Source organism: Cenococcum geophilum (assembly GCF_001692895.1).
Source record: "Cenococcum geophilum 1.58 unplaced genomic scaffold K441scaffold_50, whole genome shotgun sequence".
NCBI lineage: Eukaryota > Fungi > Ascomycota > Dothideomycetes > Gloniales > Gloniaceae > Cenococcum > Cenococcum geophilum.
Window position 1 is genome coordinate 250,600 of NW_027137608.1, and position 18,537 is coordinate 269,136.

The following is an 18,537-nucleotide window of genomic DNA, read 5'->3' on the forward strand; positions in this document are numbered from 1 at the left end:
AAGAAATGTCTGCGCGATGATTTCGGAAGTGGTCCTGGACTTGCAATAATCAATTTTCACCGGCTGCATATTGGGCCCGTGATACAATAAATGGCTCCAATAGGGTTTTCGTGAGTCAGCGGCTCTTGACCTCCCTTTGGGCGCTTTTTCCAGTATTTGAGGTGATCGCATCCGGAATGAGAGAGGCCAGCGAGTCGGTTTCTCCGAGGCATCTCCAGCTTTGGAAAGGGCCGAAGGTGTTGCGGCCATTCGCGTAATAAACCAACTAAAATTCCAGCGCAGGATCTCACTAAGACGGTCGAGTAACATAAGAATAGTTAATGATGTAGAGACGGTGTTTACAGTTTACGACAACAGGGGCACAGGGGCCGCAGATAAGGTTGAAGGGTTTAGCCTCTTTGGGACTTAGGCTTACCATCCGAAACCAACGTCCACCCTACCGCTCACCTACAGGTACAAATATCTTACAGCATGTCTTGCTCACTATTGATGAGTTAATAATGCTTCTACTCGGGCATTCAATACGCATATAACTTGGCTTTCCAGGCACCCAATGCCTGCGATAACAATCGGCATCTCAATGGGACTTCATTTGAAAAACCAATCGACCAAGGCCAAGACGCCGTACTGTTTGAAAAGTAACACTAACAACATGACACCAGGGATATCCATCTTGTCTTCTACGTATGCCCCACACTCACCCACCACCCATGCTCGCAATTCATGCCTGTTGAAACATCACAAGCCGCCAGCTTACGCATCCACAGCGTTCGAGGGTCGGAGGGTTGCACATCTAAGCAGAACTAGAAATATCTTTCATATTCATAGGCTTGGTAGCACCTCTATAGAGTATAGCTACCACTACCTCCAAGCGCACAAGCTTACTGGCAATCATCCTGCGTGCCAGAACAGATGTACAGAATGTGCATCTGGGAGAAGAAGGAAAGCGACTTGGTCGCAGAGCCAAAAGATCCTTCCACCTCCAACCCTCCAAATGTTTAAGGAGCCAGCTCTCAACCTACAACACCGCCAACCCCAACGCGCCCGCAACCATAGCTGCCCACCCGTCTCCCAGCAGCCCGCTCCTCCCCGCCGCCACCCCCCCAAACGGCAACAAACTATTCTTCGCAACCCCCACGCTCGTCGTCGCGCTCGCGTTCCCGCTCACACTCCCACTCGCCACTCGACTCTGAGCGCCCACCACGATAAAGAAATCCGCCGCAACCAGCATCCCCAGCCCCGCCGCGCTCACGAAGATCTGTGGATCAAACCTGAACCTGCCCGACACGGCAGCGGCCCGGGAAGCCAAGACGGCGAAGGCGGCGGGCTGCTAGAAGAGGAGCTGCACGTAGCGGTGGCCGTGGGGCGGGGATTCGGCGGGCGGTGAGGGGCCGATGTAGGGCACATGCCGGAGTTGGCGGACGCGAGGATGGTCATGTTGGTGGCTGTGGTGCGCGGGGTGGTGACTTTGAAGCCGGTGTTCATGCAGTAGAGGAGGGTTTGGCGCATTCCGTTTACGGTGCGGGAGGCTGTTGGGGGAGGGTTAGTTGGGGGTTTGGGGGGAGGCGGGAGGGGGNGGGTAGGCTTACACGTCGAGATCTATTAGGTATTAGGATAGGTTGGGGAGAGAAAGAGCGGGGAAGGGAAGTAGGGGGGAGACGTATCCATCATGATGAATAGGAAGGCCCCAGAGGAGTCGATTCCTATTAGTCCGATCGTGGGCTGGCTCTAAGTTACTATTGCACAATAAGCCACTACCTCTATAGATAGGATACACAGGACTCCTACTTACTAGCCTTCGCCAGAGTTATACCCGCCAGAGAAACGACCGTGGGATTAAGCACGACATCCGGATGCGTAGTGACAGACGGCGTGAAGCCAGCCGGTGTTTGCGCCAGCCAAGCCTACCAAAAACAGCATACTGCTCCACAACCGCATTTTTAAAAAGATAGGAAAGAAAATCTAGAAGTCCATTAGACATACCGGAATGGGCTTCGTATATATCCCGCGCGCTGAAGCACGCGTGGCGCGAAGCCGGCACAGGCAAAACTCCTTGGTACGATATGGGTTTTGGCGCCAAATGTATCGTAATACCAATGGTATTGTTGTACTAAGAGTCACATGTAGCGTGAATAAGCAGTAAAAACTCAATAAAAGAGGATCTTAAAGCCTAAAGGGTTAGATTTTCCTCCTTACGGGCCAGATATACCCCCTTCCCATACGACTAGTTATACCGACATTGGTGGTAGAGCTTAACGATATCGTCGAAAGTCAGATAATCGTTAATTACACCAAAAAAATCTTGATCAGGGCGTGTAGATCGTAATACAAAGTATCCCTTCCTACGCTGGCGTCCACAGCTTGGCGCCAAGCCTATGAACATTAGTATCAACGCCAAGCTCTTAGGCTAACGAGAGCCTATGATTGACCAAACCCTTATCGATATGCGTTGACGCAAACCAGCGTGGGAAGGGATATCGTTATATACCTGTTACCGCAATAAAGAGTTTTGCCTGTAGTGGGCCTAAGGTATATTGTGCGGCCCGCTGCGATGCAGATCGGTCTCTGCAAGGCATTGGTGTGCAAAAAGATGGTGTATACTATTGCCGGGCGATGGTACAATGTTTGAAACTCAAATCATGTGAGGTGAGAAGAACCGGCTTGGCATGACGCTTGCTAAATAAAGCCAGTATAATTTTGCACCCTTGCAGCAACACAGAGTGCCAAAAGTTACGGGTAGGAGGGACCTCTGTGTTAGCTTGCGATGCAACCTGCGAGGGAATAGAGTGAATTGTCGGATATGTGGTCGCCGGGAGATTTTAGGCGCCATGAGGTTCTCCCGGATTATTGAAGAGATGAGAAGAATGAGGCGGGTTACACAATAACCTAGCATATTCCAAACCTACTAAGAAAAGTGAGCAGTGGACAAGAGAGATTAACTTGGCAAGCCAGTCTCTAATACGCTACCGTATTTAGGTTTTTATTAGAGACAGCATTAAATGATTTATGACTGAATGTAAGTCTTTTGCAAAATTCTTATACGACGGCGCTTAAGCAGAAACCCCTTGTGGCCGCGACGAGAGTCATAATGATGAAAATGCCAAAGTGGAATAAGATCTTTAGAAGTTGAGGCTAGTAAATGAACTGGAAAAATTGCTGCTAAGCGAGGTAAGCTAGACTACTTCAAACATATACTAACACTGGATGTAGTGAGAGATGATAGAAATATCAAATCTTTAAATGCTCAAACTTTGGACGAGGTCCTGTGTTCCTGAAATTTTACCGTATACGTTACGTATGTTGATAATCCTTATCATTGCAGTCTCAAACAAGAATTAGATAGGTTCTAGGATAGGTGTGGATATAGATGTCTTGGATGAAAATGGGATTAGTTACGTTGGCGAGATAACACCCTGACTTAAAGCTGCTGAGAAGCCGTGTGGTCTCGGCGGTCGGTTATGCGCCCACTAATTACATTATTGTTATCCCTTGCATTGACAGTGTACTTAGAGATGTGGCCGATCAAAGAACATCAACTTCCTCACGTCAAGTGGAGAATAGATAACTTTATCAATTAATTACACCACCACAATGGTTCGTAACTACATTTCTAATGATACAGATCTTGTACAGTCTACTCAATATCCTACTTCTAAAAGGGTCGCGAAAAAGCCCCTCAGACCGCGAGGTTATCTGGCAGAACAATTGATCGCCTGCGCATGCAGCTTCCTGGCTGGTGCGCACGGAGCACAGCTCTAAGGACATGTTTATCAATGCAAGATCTTCCATACCCGAGCTGTTTATTCTCGTTGGAGAAATAATTCTATTTAAATTAGCGTCGTAGCTCTCCAAGTTCGTCGGTAGAACCAGCTTCCCGGCCCTAAAGCTATTGCCTCGTCTTTCGAGGATAGTGCTGCCAATTGTCCAAACCCTCTCGCGATACCCGCGAATGCTCTACACTTTAGAGAGAGCTGTAGCGCGAGCTCTCTCGCCGCGATATGGGGGGGGTACTTTAATTGTAGGCGAGTTCGTCGAATTTTCGCAATGAATCTTGAGGTTGACGATACAAGGAAAAACAATAATGCGTTAGCTCAGCAACTGCATTTCGCAATCGCGAAAAGAACACGACTCTATCACTGGGCAGTACCTTAATGAGAAGCAGTTGGATTACACGCGTAACTGGCCCGTGCGCTTAGAGCTCGGCCGATCCCCCGACCCAGAGGTATGCGAGACAGATAGTGCCAAAGCCAGCTTCTTCAAACGGTTGAGAATGCCTGAACCAAAGGATTAAAGCAGTTCTAAATTTAAGTTAAATATCTATTGTCGCATGTAAGCTGCTATTATATTTGCATGATTTATTCTCACAATGTGTTAATTTTTATGTTGCTAAAAGATATGGGCTTTAGTTACTATCTGCGCCACAACTTCAGCCCCTATGGAAGCTTCCGCTTTTCTGATACAACCTCAGCCTCGTCCTTCCCTCGCATCTTTGAATCGCCCTCAGCGCATGCACCCCGGACTTACCCCCCTGTCGCCTACTTCATGAAGGCTACATCATGCCTGGCCAAGAGCTCAACCTGTTAAGCCTTGATGGAGGGGGTGTTCGTGGACTCTCGTCCCTATACATCTTGCAGAGGCTTATGGAAGCTGTCAATCCAGAAAAGCCTCCAAAGCCATGCGACTACTTCGATATGATAGCAGGCACAAGTACTGGAGGGTAATACCTCTGAAGGCTTAATATCTTTCCAGACGCAACTTGCTAACTATTATCAAGTCTAATCGCGATCATGCTTGGTCGCCTGAAGATGGACGTCCAGCAATGCATCGATGCATACCGCGAGCTCTCCAATCAGGCCTTTAAGCGGAGGAGGCGCATACCTTTCAGCATGGGAGGAAAGGTCTGTGAAAGATTTGACAGCAAGGAGCTAGAAATGGCAATAAAGAAGATCCTTGTGACACAAGGTTACAGTGAGGATACATTATTGAAAGAGCCAGGTGCCTCTTGCAGGGTGTAAGTCTAACCTCTCCAGTCATCCCTTTCTTCCGCAGCTCTTGTATGGAACTAACTAATAATGCCGTGGTAAGGTTCGTCTGTGCCACAAGTGATGGAACTAGTACGATAGTTCCCCTTCAGAGTTACCGGAATGAACGTAGCTCCTTTGAACTTTACAATACTACCAGGATTTGGGAGGCTGGTCGGGCAACTTCAGCCGCTTCTACATTCTTCGATTCCATTACGATTGGGCCAAGCAAGCAACGCTTTTTTGACGGAGCCACTGGGGCGAATAACCCCGTTCGACAGCTATGGAAAGAAGCCAAGGACGTTTGGTCGTCGGCCCCGTTAGAGAGCAATATTGGATGCATCGTATCGATCGGGACAGGCGTGCCTTCTATAAAGAAGTTTGGGAAAGACGGCCTTGAGATTTTCCAAACTTTGAAACGTATAGCTACTGAGACGGAGGCTACGGCAAGAGACTTCCACCAAGAGCACACCGATCTGGATGAATCTAACCGTTATTTCCGGTTTAATGTCCCCGACGGGCTCGCGGAGGTTGGCTTAGACGAGGTATCAGAGAGTAGTACAATCGTGGACGGGACTCAGTACTACCTTGCAAATGAGCTTGTCCATAAACAGGTGAAGACGTGCGCTAAGGCGCTAGGCGAGAGAGAAGGTTTGTTCGACTTCGCATGAGGCTTTCGTTTCTGTTTCTAGGGTAGACTATTTTCCCTTGGTTTCCTGTGTCTAACTTGTAGTCAAATGCAGTTTGCAAAGTTATCACCCTTGTAGAGACTCCTAATCCCGATGACCCTTCACTATTCCTTGCTCTTTCAAAAAGGCCGGAATGGGACTTAGCTCTGCAGGAGGGTAGGTGTTAACTCTGTTACCCGATATCTGCACTAGTTCTAATACCACGTAGGGGTGCCCTCTTTTAACATTTTCGATCGTGTCTCTGACTATGAGCCCGACCGCACCCACCGAAGCTACTTACGGAATAGGTGCGAGGGCACTACAAGTTGGATACTACACCATGAATTGCTTCTGGCCTGGTTTGAAAAAGAAAGCCACTCATGCTTATGGCTGTCTGGTAAAAGTATGCGTCGTACATCCGCTAGCCTGAAATTCCTGCTTATTGTTGTGCTCTAGTTGGGTGCGGAAAGACTCTCATCACGTAGGTTGGCACTAGTTATTTTCCAGCCCTACATTATCCGGATATTAATATTATTTAGGAGCACAGTTGTTCAACACCTAATCCAGGAATCTCTGAAGGCTGGTGATTTAGTAGCCCATTTCTTCTTCAGCCACTCGAACAAGACCCGACTGGAGGCAACCCATCTGTTTCAAAGCTACATTAAACAAATCCTCGGCTACCTTCATATTACTAGAAACCCGTGCCCTTCCCGTATAGTATCTTATGTGAAGCGGTTCTACGGTTACAAGCGGTATCCTCCGAGCTTCGACGAGGTGATAGATGAGATTTTCTTGCCCTTAAGCGTGTTGCTTCCAAGCACTACATATGTGGTGGATGGGATTGATGAATGCGAGCCAGAACAAGTACGAGAGATACTTAAAACTTTTCAGAAAATAGGGTTGCGGCGCGGCCCTAGGATTTTCATCTCTGGACGGGAAGCCCTTGATGTGGCAAGCTCGATACCGGGTTCTAACACGATATGCATATCAGAAGAGTATCATAAAGAAGATATTCGCAAGTTCATTAACTGGAAAATTGAGGAAAAGATGCGGGAAAGGAAACTTACCGAGGATGAAAGGGTGCTTCAAGACATTAAGAGCAAACTGAACGAGAGAGCTGATCGAATGTTAGTGCAATATCTACGATCGATCACACATTTGATCATACACTAACATTCGAGAAGGATTTTATGGGTGAGCCTACAACTAGACGCTCTATGGGATGACTGCTTCACCGATGCCGACATCCGAAAGGCCCTCGCAAACCTGCCGAAGGATCTAGGCGAGACATACGCCCGGTGCTTAACGAAAAAAAGCGTTCAACAGAGTCGCTTCGCTCCTAAGATTCTGCGTTGGGTATGCGCAGCGACCAAGCCATTCAAGATTGACCAGCTTAGGGAGGCACTTGCGGTTGACCCAAACACTGGGTGTCTTTGTCGAGACGAGTTACCACTAACGCAAGAAGTATTGAAGTGCTGCTCTAACCTCATCACTCAAGACAAAGACGGGCGGGTCCTCCTGGCGCACCACTCTGTGCGCCAATTCCTAGAAAATCAGCCGGCTGATGCTCAACTTCTTCCAAACGGCTTCAAGCTAAACACTGCGAAGCTTGAACTCGGACAGCTTTGCGTGACGCATCTCACCTCCTCCGACTACTCTCTTGCTTTGCAGCCCTCTAACGCGAACAGAGGCCCGACTATTCAATTGAGTTCCGCAGCTGTTGAAACAGTTATAGGACCCGGCCAATCGTGGATGCGGCCCTTTTTTCCCAGGGCCAGACCGGTGCAGATGTTATTGCCTTCAAAAACTTCAACATTCTCTCACGTAAAGGAGCCGCCATCATTCTTCTCATTTGCAAAAGAACAATGGGCACTCCTTACGCGTAGCATTGACAAACGTTCCGATTGCTGGCCCAGATTTCGAACTCTTGCACTTGAACCAAACTTCTCCTGGAGATGGCACCCATGGGAGCCTATAGGACAATCACCGCAATCTCATTATTGCGGCTTACTGGGATGGGCAACAGCGAATCAACATCTTCCTCTTCTACAAGCCCTCCTTACCTCACAGGAAGTTAAAGCCAACGCGGAAATTTTCAACCTCCCACTATATCACTATGGCAATCTTCCGGTATTGCATTTGGCATCGCGGACAGCGAATGCTAGGATCTTCAATTTGATACTTCCATTATGCAATCCTAAGAAGACTGACCATGGCCTTCGAACCCCTCTTCATCATGCTGCGGAGACAGGCTGTATCGATATTGCGTTGCAGTTGATCAAAAGAAAAGTTAGCAAAGACGCCAAAGATGAAAATGGAGACACTGCTCTGGAGATTGCGGCACGTAACGGGCTTCAGGACATGGTTAGGTATTTGGTCGAGCTAGGTGTGCATACCAACGCGAAGAGAAAGGGAATGATCATGTCGAAGGTACTGTCCCTGGCAGCAATGAACGGCCACGACAGTACAGTGAAGGTTTTAGCCGAGCTAGGCGCGGAAATTAGGGTCAGGGACGATAACGGATGGTCAGCGCTGCACTGGGCGGCAAGCAACGGCCATCGCAATACAGTGCGGGCGCTGATCGAACTAGGCGCTGACGTCAAGGCCGAGAGCAGTGATGGATGGACAGCACTTCAGCTGGGGGTAAGTTGGGTTTTGGCCGAGCTAGGCGCGCACAAAGGGGCTAAGGACGGTAATGAACGGACGGCACTGCACTGGGCGATAAGCAACAGACACTACGACACAACAATATTTTTGGTTGAGCTAGGCGCAGACGTTAAGGCTGAGGACAGTAATGGACAGACAGCGCTACACTGGGCGGCAAGCACCGGGCACCACGATATAATAAGATTTTTGGTTAAGATAGGCGCGAACGTTGAGGCTAAGGACAGCAGTGGACAGACAGCGCTGCACTGGGCGGCAAGCAAGGGGCACCACGATATAACAAAGGTTTTAGTTAAGCTAGGCGCGGACGTTGAGGCTAAGGACTGCGATAGACAAACAGCGCTACACTGGGCGGCAAGCAACGGCCATCGCAATACAGTGCGGGCGCTGATCGAACTAGGCGCCGATATCAAGGCCGAGAGCCGTAGTGGATGGACAGCACTTCAGTTAGGGGTAACTAGGGTTTTAGCCGAGCTAGGCGCGCACAAAGGGGCTAAGGACAGTAATGAACGGACGGCACTGTACTGGGCGCTAAGCAACAGACACTACGGCACAATAATATTGTTGGTTGAGCTAGGCGCAGACGTTGAGGCTAAGGACAGTAATGGACAGACAGCGCTACACTGGGCGGTAAGCAACGGGCACCACGATATAATGGGATTTTTGGTTAAGCTAGGCGCGGACGTTGAGGCTAAGGACGGCAATGGACAGACAGCGCTGCGCTGGGCGGCAAGCAACGGGCACCACAATACAGTAAGAGTTCTGGTCGAGTTAGGCGCGGAAGTCGGAGCCGGGGACGATGACAGATGGACGGCGCTGCATTGGGCAGCAAGCATTGGGCACGAGACAACGGTGCGGGCGCTAATCAAGCTGGGAGCGGACGTTAACAAGGAGGCTGACTTCAAGGCGGATGATGATAAACGAGAGATGCCACTACGCTTAAAAATCCCGAATAAGTTCTTAACTCGAGAAGGAGACACAAAGTTGAGATGCACGTCGCTATGGTTAGCCAGCCGAAACAACCACCCGGAGGTCTTCCAGCATCTGGCTGAGGTGGGCGCCAACCGCAATGCCATTACACTTGAGGGCCATTCGAGAGAGATTTGTGCCGTTGCATTTTCACCAGACGGCAGGCTAATTGTTTCGAGCTCGGTCGACGGTACGGTTGAACTTTGGGACACGACAACGGGGCTGCAAACCACGCTTAAGGGCCATTCTAGTACGGTCAATACCGTTGCATTCTCACCAGATGGTAAGCTGGTCGCATCGGCCTCATATGATAGGACGGTTGTGCTCTGGGATACAGCAACTGAAACAGTGCAAGCTACGCTTGAAGGCCATTCTGGAACGGTCTGGAGTGTTACATTCTCACCGGATGGTAAGCTGGTCGCATCGGCCTCGACTGATAGCACGGTTGTGCTCTGGGATACGGCAACTGCAACAATGCAAGCTACGCTTAAGGGTCATTCTGGAACGGTCTGGGGTGTTGCATTCTCACCGGATGGTAAGCTGGTCGCATCGGCCTCGACTAATAGGACGGTTGTACTCTGGGATACGGCAACTGCAACAGTGCAAGCTACGCTTAGAGGCCACTCTGGAAGGGTCTGGAGTGTTGCATTCTCACCGGATGGGAAGCTGGTCGCATCGGCCTCGCATGATAGGACGGTTGTGCTCTGGGATACGGCAACTGCAACAGTGCAAGCTACGCTTAGAGGCCATTCTGGAGAGGTCTTGGGTGTTGCTTTCTCACCGGATGGTAAGCTGGTCGCATCGGCCTCAGATGATGAGACGGTTGTGCTCTGGGATACGGCGACTGCAACAGTGCAAGCTACGCTTAAAGGCCATTTTAGCTTTGTCTTGAGTGTTGCATTCTCACCGGATGGTAAGCTGGTCGCATCGGCCTCAAATGATGGTACGGTTAAGCTCTGGCTGGTCGGCCCTAGAGGTTAAGCCATTCAGCCTCCACCAAATCAACTTCTTTCCTGACCAACTTCATATTCTCTGTTAAGGGGATCGTACCTTTCTAACACAGAAGATACGCGACACTGCCGCAAGCTTTGTAAAATCACTTTGAAAAAAATTACCACTCAGAGAACGCAGCTTGAGCTTCTCAGGAACGCCGCCCGAGATATGAATGACCTGCTCCCAGCCACCGCAAAGGAAGCTCTTACTTGCTATCAGTATTTGGGTGTTGTGCTTAGGCGTAAAGGCTTGTGATGTGGACGCATTCGTAACGTTAGAATGGAGGCAACGAGGCGTTCATTCATGTGGAGGTGCATATTTTGGAGTTATGGGTTGCGGTGTTGCGGAAGATAGGTTGGGTCATGTTGGGTTCAGCATTCAATGCGGTGGTTATGGGCCGGATAGGTTGGCTGTGTGGCTTGCATGAAAAGGAAAAGGCGCAGACAACAGCGTCACAATGCATTTCTGGCTTCTAGTCCACATTGGCGTTATATACTAATTGTAAAATTGCCTCTGGTTCAAAGAGTTGTGGAGGAGTCACCATCAAGCCAGGGGGCCAAGAATGCAGTGAAACTTTCCGCAATGATAAAACTTGACGAGGAACATGAACGGTCTGAAGTTGTGGGCGACACGTCTTCCGCTTGAGAAATGCATATCTACCCTAGTGAAAGATCTTAGTCAGAAAGTGTGACTGTTCTAGTCCTGCCGCGTATGAAAATCGGCGTCGAAGTAGAGGTGAAAGTAAGTAAAAAATAGTTGCGGCATAGCAAGGCCGTGGAAGCGAGTCAGCGTTTCGAGGTTTTGCTTTTACGCTTGCTTGACCTTCTATGCTGTACCGGAACTTGAGGGTGAGTGGTAGTTTATCGTACAATTGTGAGCGGAAGTGAGCAAGAGTGAGTCATCCGCAGTCACCCGGAGCGGGCTGTGCGCCAAGAGTGTTGGGGTGGGATGTAAGGGCGGACGAAAAGGGGACTAAAGCAGGAGGGCGAGAAAGACATATTACTGGATGGTTCGTATGAGAAGCGAATAGAGTCACTGTCTCGGCTAATGTTCAGTTCGTGGTTATCACAGCATGCGGTTAACAATAAGAAAGATTAGCAGAGCANCATGGGCATAAAACAGGTGTGGCAGGTATCAAATACGGTCGTGCAATTTTATTTCCCTTGGGATGTTTAAACGGAGGTGGTGGGCAGATGGTGGGCCGATGGTGTGCTTTCAGCCCTACAAAGTGAGATGTCCTATTGACTCGGGGGTTCGAAGATCCGAGGAACGAAGCAGCAGACAAGACCCACTTTATAGAAGGCCGTACGAATTCGAGCGCTTTGCAATTGAGGTATTGATACGAGCACGTGTGTGGAGTAGCGCTGACGTGGGGCTTTCCCATCAGCGGCGTTGCTTTGTGCAGAAGCTGCCGCATGAAAGAACGAAGGAAGGGAGCACTAGGTGTCACGGTGATTCATTGAATGCGCAATCTACCCGAAGAACTGCCGCTTGAGTCATGACGAGATTGACGGCTGACGGGGAGGGCGTTAGCGAAGGTGTTGGCGGTGTGGCAAGCCTGACGGCGGGCACATGGTTCACCTTGCCGAGGGAACATGGTTGGAGAGTGGGGCAGTGCCAAGCTTTCTATTACCAACCATTCCTTCGTACCCAACCAATTCCACCGCTGCTGGTAACCCTGTTAGCCCATTTTGGGTGAGAGAGTGAGAGAGAGAAGGGGCGGAGTGCCTTGTTGCCGTCCCGGCGGGTCTGAATGGGAGAGGATGACTCCGCGGATCCATCATAGTCACCGCCACATGTCAATTGCTTGTTTTGGCCACTTCGTGTATCCTTCAGCTCCAAGTATCCTTCAATTATTCCTCCGTCATCTTCACCAGGCCGTGTGCCGTCAAATAAATAACACCATCCATCCATCGCTCAGAACGGATCGGCTCAGGCAGCTACCCGAAATTGGAGCTAAAGTTGACCCTAAATCTGACCCTAAGTCCGGTTTCGACGGGGTTAATGAAGGCGAACCCAAGTCCTTTTTTCCTTTTGAATAGCGGCCGCGAGTGCTATTGATCCCCTGGGTTGCCCTCCCTTTTTTTGCTGTTCAATCTTCTTCCAATTCTTCTTTCTGTGAATTTTACGACCAGCTCGTTCGTTCTTTCAATTATCTTCTTCCCCGGTCAAGGCGTCGGTAAGCTTGGAACCCGCGTGAGCCCTGCAAAGCCGTTTCGGCTGCTACCACAGCAATGGACACGGACGCACCTCTAAACCATTCCACCAAGCGTGAGGAGACCTCCGCACGTGTCTACGAATCAATCACTCCCACCCACCACCAAGAAGACGCCATCCAGAATTTCGAAAAGCAGGACAGGGACATCGAGTACAATCCCAACGGCTACAGCGCAATTCGTGCCGGGGTCAATGTCGAGCGGGCCGAAGCGGAATTTGCGGAACTGAGCAAGGAGCTCTCCAGAGCCAGCCAACACTCTCGTCGATTGTCGCAAACCCAGAGTGGGCAGAAAGGCAATGTCGGTGAGGATGTCGAAAAGGCCCCCGAGTCTGAGACTTCTGACGAGGAGCTCTTTGACCTCGAGACTACCTTGAGGGGAAACAAAGGCCTCGAAGAGGAAGCAGGGATCAAGTCCAAGCGCATTGGTGTGGTATGGGAGAATCTCACCGTCAGTGGAATTGGCGGGGTAAAGAACTATGTCAAGGTACGACGACCTCGTTAGCATTTTAGAATGAAATTCCCCTCGCTAACGTATTCTAAGACATTTCCAATGGCGTTCGTTTCCTTCTTCAATGTATATGAAACTGCTATGCACCTGCTCGGATTCGGCAAAAAAGGAAGGGAGTTCGACATTTTGAAAAACTTCCGCGGTGTCACAAAACCCGGTGAAATGGTTCTTGTTCTTGGACGACCAGGGTCTGGATGCACTACTTTCCTGAAGGTCATCAGCAACCAAAGATACGGATACACAAAAATTGGCGGGGACGTTCTCTATGGTCCTTTCAATAGCAAATTCTTCGAGAAGCGCTATCGAGGAGAGGCCGTCTACTGCGAGGAGGACGAAAACCACCATCCGACTCTTACCGTAGGCCAGACGCTGGACTTTGCCTTGGAGACGAAAGTCCCCGGAAAACGGCCAGCGGGATTGTCAAGACAAGAATTCAAGCAGAAAGTTATCGATTTAATACTTAAAATGTTTAATATTGAGCATACTAAGAACACCATTGTTGGCAACCCTTTCGTGCGAGGTATCTCCGGAGGCGAACGTAAAAGAGTCTCAATTGCTGAGATGATGGTTACCGGCGCTTCCGTACTCTCATGGGATAACTCCACAAGGGGACTGGATGCTTCTACAGCTCTCGATTATGCCAAATCTCTGCGAGTCCTAACCAACATCTACCAGACCACTACCTTTGTATCTCTTTACCAAGCTTCCGAGTCTATCTACGAAGTCTTCGACAAGGTCATGGTTATCGACTCTGGTCGTCAAGTATTCTTTGGCCCTGCCAAGGAAGCTCGTGCATACTTCGAAGGACTCGGATTCCTAGAAAAGCCCCGCCAGACAACCCCAGATTACTTGACCGGCTGTACAGACCCTTTCGAACGAGATTACAAACCTGGAAGGAGCGCTGACAACGTTCCAAGTACCCCCGACGATCTGGTCGCTGCTTTCGATAAGTCTGGGCTGGCAACCCGCCTTGAGAGTGAAATGACGGAGTATCGTAAAAACATAGATCAGGAAAAGCATGTATACGATGATTTCGTTACTGCTGTGAAGGAAAGCAAACGACACGCCTCGAAGAAGTCCGTCTACTCGATTCCTTTCTACCTTCAGATTTGGGCTTTGGCTAAACGCCAATTCTTGCTGCGATGGCAGGATAAGTTCTCACTGGTTGTCTCTTGGGCCACATCTATTATCATTGCTATTGTTCTTGGCACTGTCTGGCTCAACCTTCCCAAAACCAGTGCTGGAGCCTTCACGCGTGGTGGTGTGCTCTTCATTGCGCTGCTCTTCAATGCATTCCAAGCATTCTCTGAACTGGCATCTACCATGGTAGGACGACCTATAGTCAACAAGCATCGGGCCTACACATTTCATCGACCTTCGGCGCTCTGGATTGCTCAGATTGGTGTTGACTTGCTCTTTGCCTCTGCACAGATTCTTATCTTCAGTATCATGGTCTATTTCATGTGTGGCCTTGTGCGAGATGCGGGAGCTTTCTTCACGTTCGTCTTAGTGATTATTTCAGGTTATCTGGCTACGACTCTATTCTTCCGAACAGTGGGCTGCCTGTGCCCGGACTTCGACGTTGCAATTCGCTTGGCAGCTACCATCATCACTCTGTTCGTGTTGACTTCGGGATACTTGATTCAGTGGCAGTCAGAACAGGTCTGGTTGAGATGGATATTCTACATGAACGCACTAGGTCTCGGCTTTTCTGCACTTATGATGAACGAATTCAAGCGACTAAATCTGACCTGTACCGGAACATCTCTCATACCTTATGGGCCAGGATATGACAATCTTGACCACCAAGTCTGCACGTTGCCAGGAAGTATAGCAGGAACAGACCAAGTTTCGGGAAGCCGCTATATTGAGCTAGCCTTTTCGTACGATCCCAAACACCTCTGGCGGAACTGGGGTATTATCGTTGTCCTCATTGTTGGGTTTTTAATTGCGGTATGACCCCCTCGTAGAAATCAACGATACATGACTAACTTCTTTAGAACGCCTTCCTCGGCGAATACGTCAAATGGGGCGCTGGTGGAAGAACCGTCACATACTTCACAAAAGAAGACAACGAGCTCAAAGAATTGAATCAGAAGCTTAGAGAAAAGAGAGACAAGAGAAATCGCAAAGAGGAAGGCGGCACCGATGCTAGCTCCGGTTTGAAGATTACTTCCAAGGCAGTCCTCACATGGGAAAACCTCTGCTACGACGTTCCGGTCCCTTCTGGGCAATTGCGTTTGCTCAAGGACATCTTCGGTTACGTCAAGCCCGGCCAACTGACTGCGCTTATGGGGGCTTCGGGTGCAGGTAAAACTACCTTGTTAGATGTTCTCGCTGCTAGAAAAAATATTGGTATTATTTCTGGCGAGAAACTGGTAGACGGCAAGGCCCCCGGTCTCGCTTTTCAGCGTGGTACTTCCTACGCAGAGCAGCTCGATGTCCATGAACCAGCTACCACTGTTCGTGAGGCTCTTCGATTTTCTGCGGATCTACGCCAACCATACGACACTCCCCAAGAAGAGAAGTACGCTTATGTGGAAGAAGTTATCTCGCTCCTCGAAATGGAAGACATTGCCGACGCTATAATCGGAGAGCCAGACACCGGCCTTGCTGTGGAACAGCGGAAACGAGTAACTATCGGTGTCGAGCTTGCAGCTAAGCCTGAACTTTTGCTCTTTTTAGATGAACCCACCAGCGGTCTTGACAGTCAAAGCGCTTTCAACATCGTCCGTTTCTTACGCAAATTGGCAGCCGCCGGGCAGGCCATTCTCTGTACAATTCATCAGCCTAACTCCGCGCTATTTGAGAACTTCGACAGACTCTTGCTCCTTCAACGTGGCGGCCAATGCGTGTATTTCGGCGATATCGGTAAAGACGCTCACGTACTGATCGACTACTTCCACCGTCATGGCGCTGACTGTCCTCCTAATGCTAACCCTGCCGAATGGATGCTGGATGCTATTGGAGCTGGCCAAATGCCTCGCATCGGCAAACGAGACTGGGCAGATGTCTGGAACGATTCGGAGGAATTTGCACAAGTTAAAGCTAATATTGTCAGGATCAAGGAAGAGCGTATTAGAGAAGTTGGCTCCGCCGAACCAGTCGTTCAGCATGAATATGCCACACCAATGTGGCACCAGATCAAGATGGTCAACAAGCGCACCCATCTCTCGTTCTGGAGAACGCCCAACTACGGCTTTACCCGAGTTTTCAACCATGTCATCATCGCACTTCTCACTGGATTGTCATATCTGCAACTCAATGACTCCAGGTCATCTCTTCAATACCGTGTCTTCATTATCTTCCAGGTCACCGTCTTACCTGCCCTTATTCTAGCCCAAGTTGAGCCTAAATACGCTATTGCACGGATGATTAGCTATCGTGAGCAAGCAGCGAAAGCCTACAAGACCTTCCCGTTCGCTTTCGCCATGGTGCTCGCTGAGATGCCATACAGCATCCTTTGCGCTGTCTTCTTCTTCCTCCCTATCTACTACATCCCCGGATTCAACTCTGCCAGCAGCCGCGCCGGCTACCAGTTCTTCATGATTCTCATTACCGAAATCTTCTCAGTGACTCTCGGCCAAATGGTCGCCGCAGTAACCCCCTCTCCCTTCATCAGTTCCCTCGTCAATCCTTTCATCATCATTGTCTTCGCGCTCTTCTGTGGTGTAACAATTCCTCGCCCGCAAATCCCCGGCTTCTGGCGCGCATGGCTGTACCAGCTCGACCCCTTCACGCGCCTCATTGGCGGCATGGTCGTCACCGAGTTGCACGAACGCCCTGTCCACTGCACATCCGTCGAGTACAACTCCTTCAGCGCGCCGGCAGGTCAGGACTGCGGCTCATACATGTCGAAGTTCTTCTCTGCCGGTGGACCCGGCTATATTGCTAATAACCTAACGGACGCATGCCAGTACTGCGCGTATAAAGTTGGCGATCAGTTCTACGAGCCGCTTGGGTATGAATTCAAATATAGGTGGAGGGATCTGGGCATACTTGCTGCATTTATTGGAAGTAATCTGATTCTGTTGTTTATTGCTGTAAGTCTATCCCTAATTCTATCCGTTTGAACATGCAAATGCTGACTTAGTACAAGGCTCGTTACCTCAACTTCAACCGCCGCTGATACCGCTCAGCCTATCGAGAATGTGTCTTTGTCTTGAAAATTTTACATTTTAATTTCTACCATACATAATTCTAGAGCCGATGTCACTACACTAGGGCCCTCGTTGGTTTTCGTGGAGTGCTTTTCCGAGGCTGGCGAACGAAAACCTGAAGGCGATTTTGCTGGCTTGCTAAGGGTGAGACCATAGAAATTCAGATAATTGAGTAAGCATTTACACTGGTGTTCATGAATTGGCGAATCTTGGATAGTCAGCTTTGTTCGCGGTGTGTGCGTGGCCTCTGGCGTACATGAATAGTAGAGGCATATGAAGAGTAGTTGCTCAATTTCATTCACTTTGTGTGTCCATTCTATTCACGTATGTTGTGAAACTGCTATTGTATCACTCAGCTTCCGCTGTACAGGATGCTTAAATGGCTAAGAATAAAACCTCTAATATCATTCTCGTAGCCTATCTTTGAGCTTTACTGTGCCATTAATCTTTCCATTACACTCGCTGACAAACTCTCATGTGCGTTTGCACCAAGCCTCAGCTTCCAATATCCCAAACCCTCTCGATCGTGACCATACATCCTATGTCCTCTCTTTCGTACCCTCCTACTACCCGTTGTCGATGCTGCTGCCGGCCTGCCTAAGTCAGCCCTTGTCTTCCACCACTCCCACCCTCTACAGAAACGCTCCCGGAATGCATGCATGGCCCCTCGGAGCATCTCCGTCCCCACGGTCTCCATATCCTTTCTGCCGCCCCCGTATCGCGAACCTGCATGGTTCGGGACTTTCGCATATGCAGCCACACGCGCCCATTACGCGGAGAGCAACGCACAGCAGCACCAAACCAACCCATAGCCCGCTAGCCCGAGAGCGGGGGGGTTGTGAGATGGGGAGTTGGCCAGCACGGGGAGGAGAGGTGGAGGGGGAGGCGATGAGCATAGTGACGAACCCTTCCCAGACACCTAAGATGGCAGCTAGAGAAACTTTCCAAAAACTAAACAGCGCGACGACAATAAAAGTCACTACTCATTATGGCCTAACGCCTCATCGCCCGGATCGCGCTTCAATAGAGCCTAGCTATAGCCGGAGCACCACCTGGCCAACCACCTTGCAGCAGCAACCGGGCTAGACGACAAATAAGCAGAGCCAGGTTGCGGAAAAGCTAGAGGAGGAGGCATAGGCAGAGAGGCCCAATAGTCAGAGAAACGAGGGATGGAGCAGAGGGGGTGAGGACTACATCTTCCGTGCCATCGGCATCGTACCAGGACGCCACATGCGCGCCCTCTGCACCATCTGCACCCTCCTCCATACTTCAACCCCCCTTTCTCCACATCTGCGCTCCGGACTACCCTACCGACTACCCTCCTCACACATAGCAT

At 49.8% G+C, this 18,537-nt stretch overlaps 7 protein-coding genes across 7 annotated transcripts; 6 read left to right on the forward strand and 1 right to left on the reverse strand.

Moving 5' to 3' along the window:
• Positions 1–652: 652 nt before the first annotated feature.
• On the forward strand, positions 653–1,844 carry K441DRAFT_699373 (uncharacterized protein; the record flags this gene model as incomplete). The annotated part of the gene is made up of 1 exon (XM_067653148.1): positions 653–1,844. One exon carries the CDS (start codon positions 653–655, stop codon positions 1,385–1,387), a length of 735 nt encoding a protein of 244 aa, XP_067499551.1. The 3' UTR covers positions 1,388–1,844.
• A 635-nt stretch (positions 1,845–2,479) lies between these two features.
• K441DRAFT_666692 (uncharacterized protein) lies at positions 2,480–2,994 on the reverse strand (the record flags this gene model as incomplete). The annotated part of the gene is made up of 3 exons (XM_067649700.1): positions 2,977–2,994; positions 2,693–2,914; positions 2,480–2,650 (listed from the first exon to the last, which is right to left on the reverse strand). Coding segments are annotated over exons 2-3 (151 nt in total), but the record flags the coding sequence as incomplete, so codon positions are not given.
• Positions 2,995–4,556: 1,562 nt separating this feature from the next.
• Positions 4,557–5,692, forward strand: K441DRAFT_581091 (FabD/lysophospholipase-like protein; the record flags this gene model as incomplete). Its single annotated transcript, XM_067644400.1, has 3 exons — positions 4,557–4,717; positions 4,775–5,011; positions 5,086–5,692. 3 exons carry the CDS (start codon positions 4,557–4,559, stop codon positions 5,690–5,692), a joined length of 1,005 nt encoding a protein of 334 aa, XP_067499553.1.
• A 2,844-nt stretch (positions 5,693–8,536) lies between these two features.
• On the forward strand, positions 8,537–8,809 carry K441DRAFT_507598 (ankyrin; the record flags this gene model as incomplete). Its single annotated transcript, XM_067642066.1, has 1 exon — positions 8,537–8,809. A coding segment is annotated over one exon (273 nt), but the record flags the coding sequence as incomplete, so codon positions are not given.
• Positions 8,810–8,962: 153 nt separating this feature from the next.
• K441DRAFT_469248 (ankyrin repeat protein) lies at positions 8,963–9,241 on the forward strand (the record flags this gene model as incomplete). The annotated part of the gene is made up of 1 exon (XM_067641846.1): positions 8,963–9,241. A coding segment is annotated over one exon (279 nt), but the record flags the coding sequence as incomplete, so codon positions are not given.
• A 39-nt stretch (positions 9,242–9,280) lies between these two features.
• K441DRAFT_581185 (WD40 repeat-like protein) lies at positions 9,281–10,303 on the forward strand (the record flags this gene model as incomplete). Its single annotated transcript, XM_067644404.1, has 1 exon — positions 9,281–10,303. The coding sequence occupies one exon, from the start codon at positions 9,281–9,283 to the stop codon at positions 10,301–10,303; it is 1,023 nt and encodes a 340-aa protein (XP_067499556.1).
• Positions 10,304–12,148: 1,845 nt separating this feature from the next.
• On the forward strand, positions 12,149–17,615 carry K441DRAFT_643842 (ABC transporter CDR4). The gene is made up of 4 exons (XM_067646738.1): positions 12,149–13,017; positions 13,075–14,994; positions 15,042–17,084; positions 17,141–17,615. Exons 1-4 carry the CDS (start codon positions 12,550–12,552, stop codon positions 17,168–17,170), a joined length of 4,461 nt encoding a protein of 1,486 aa, XP_067499557.1. The 5' UTR covers positions 12,149–12,549; the 3' UTR covers positions 17,171–17,615.
• Positions 17,616–18,537: the final 922 nt, after the last annotated feature.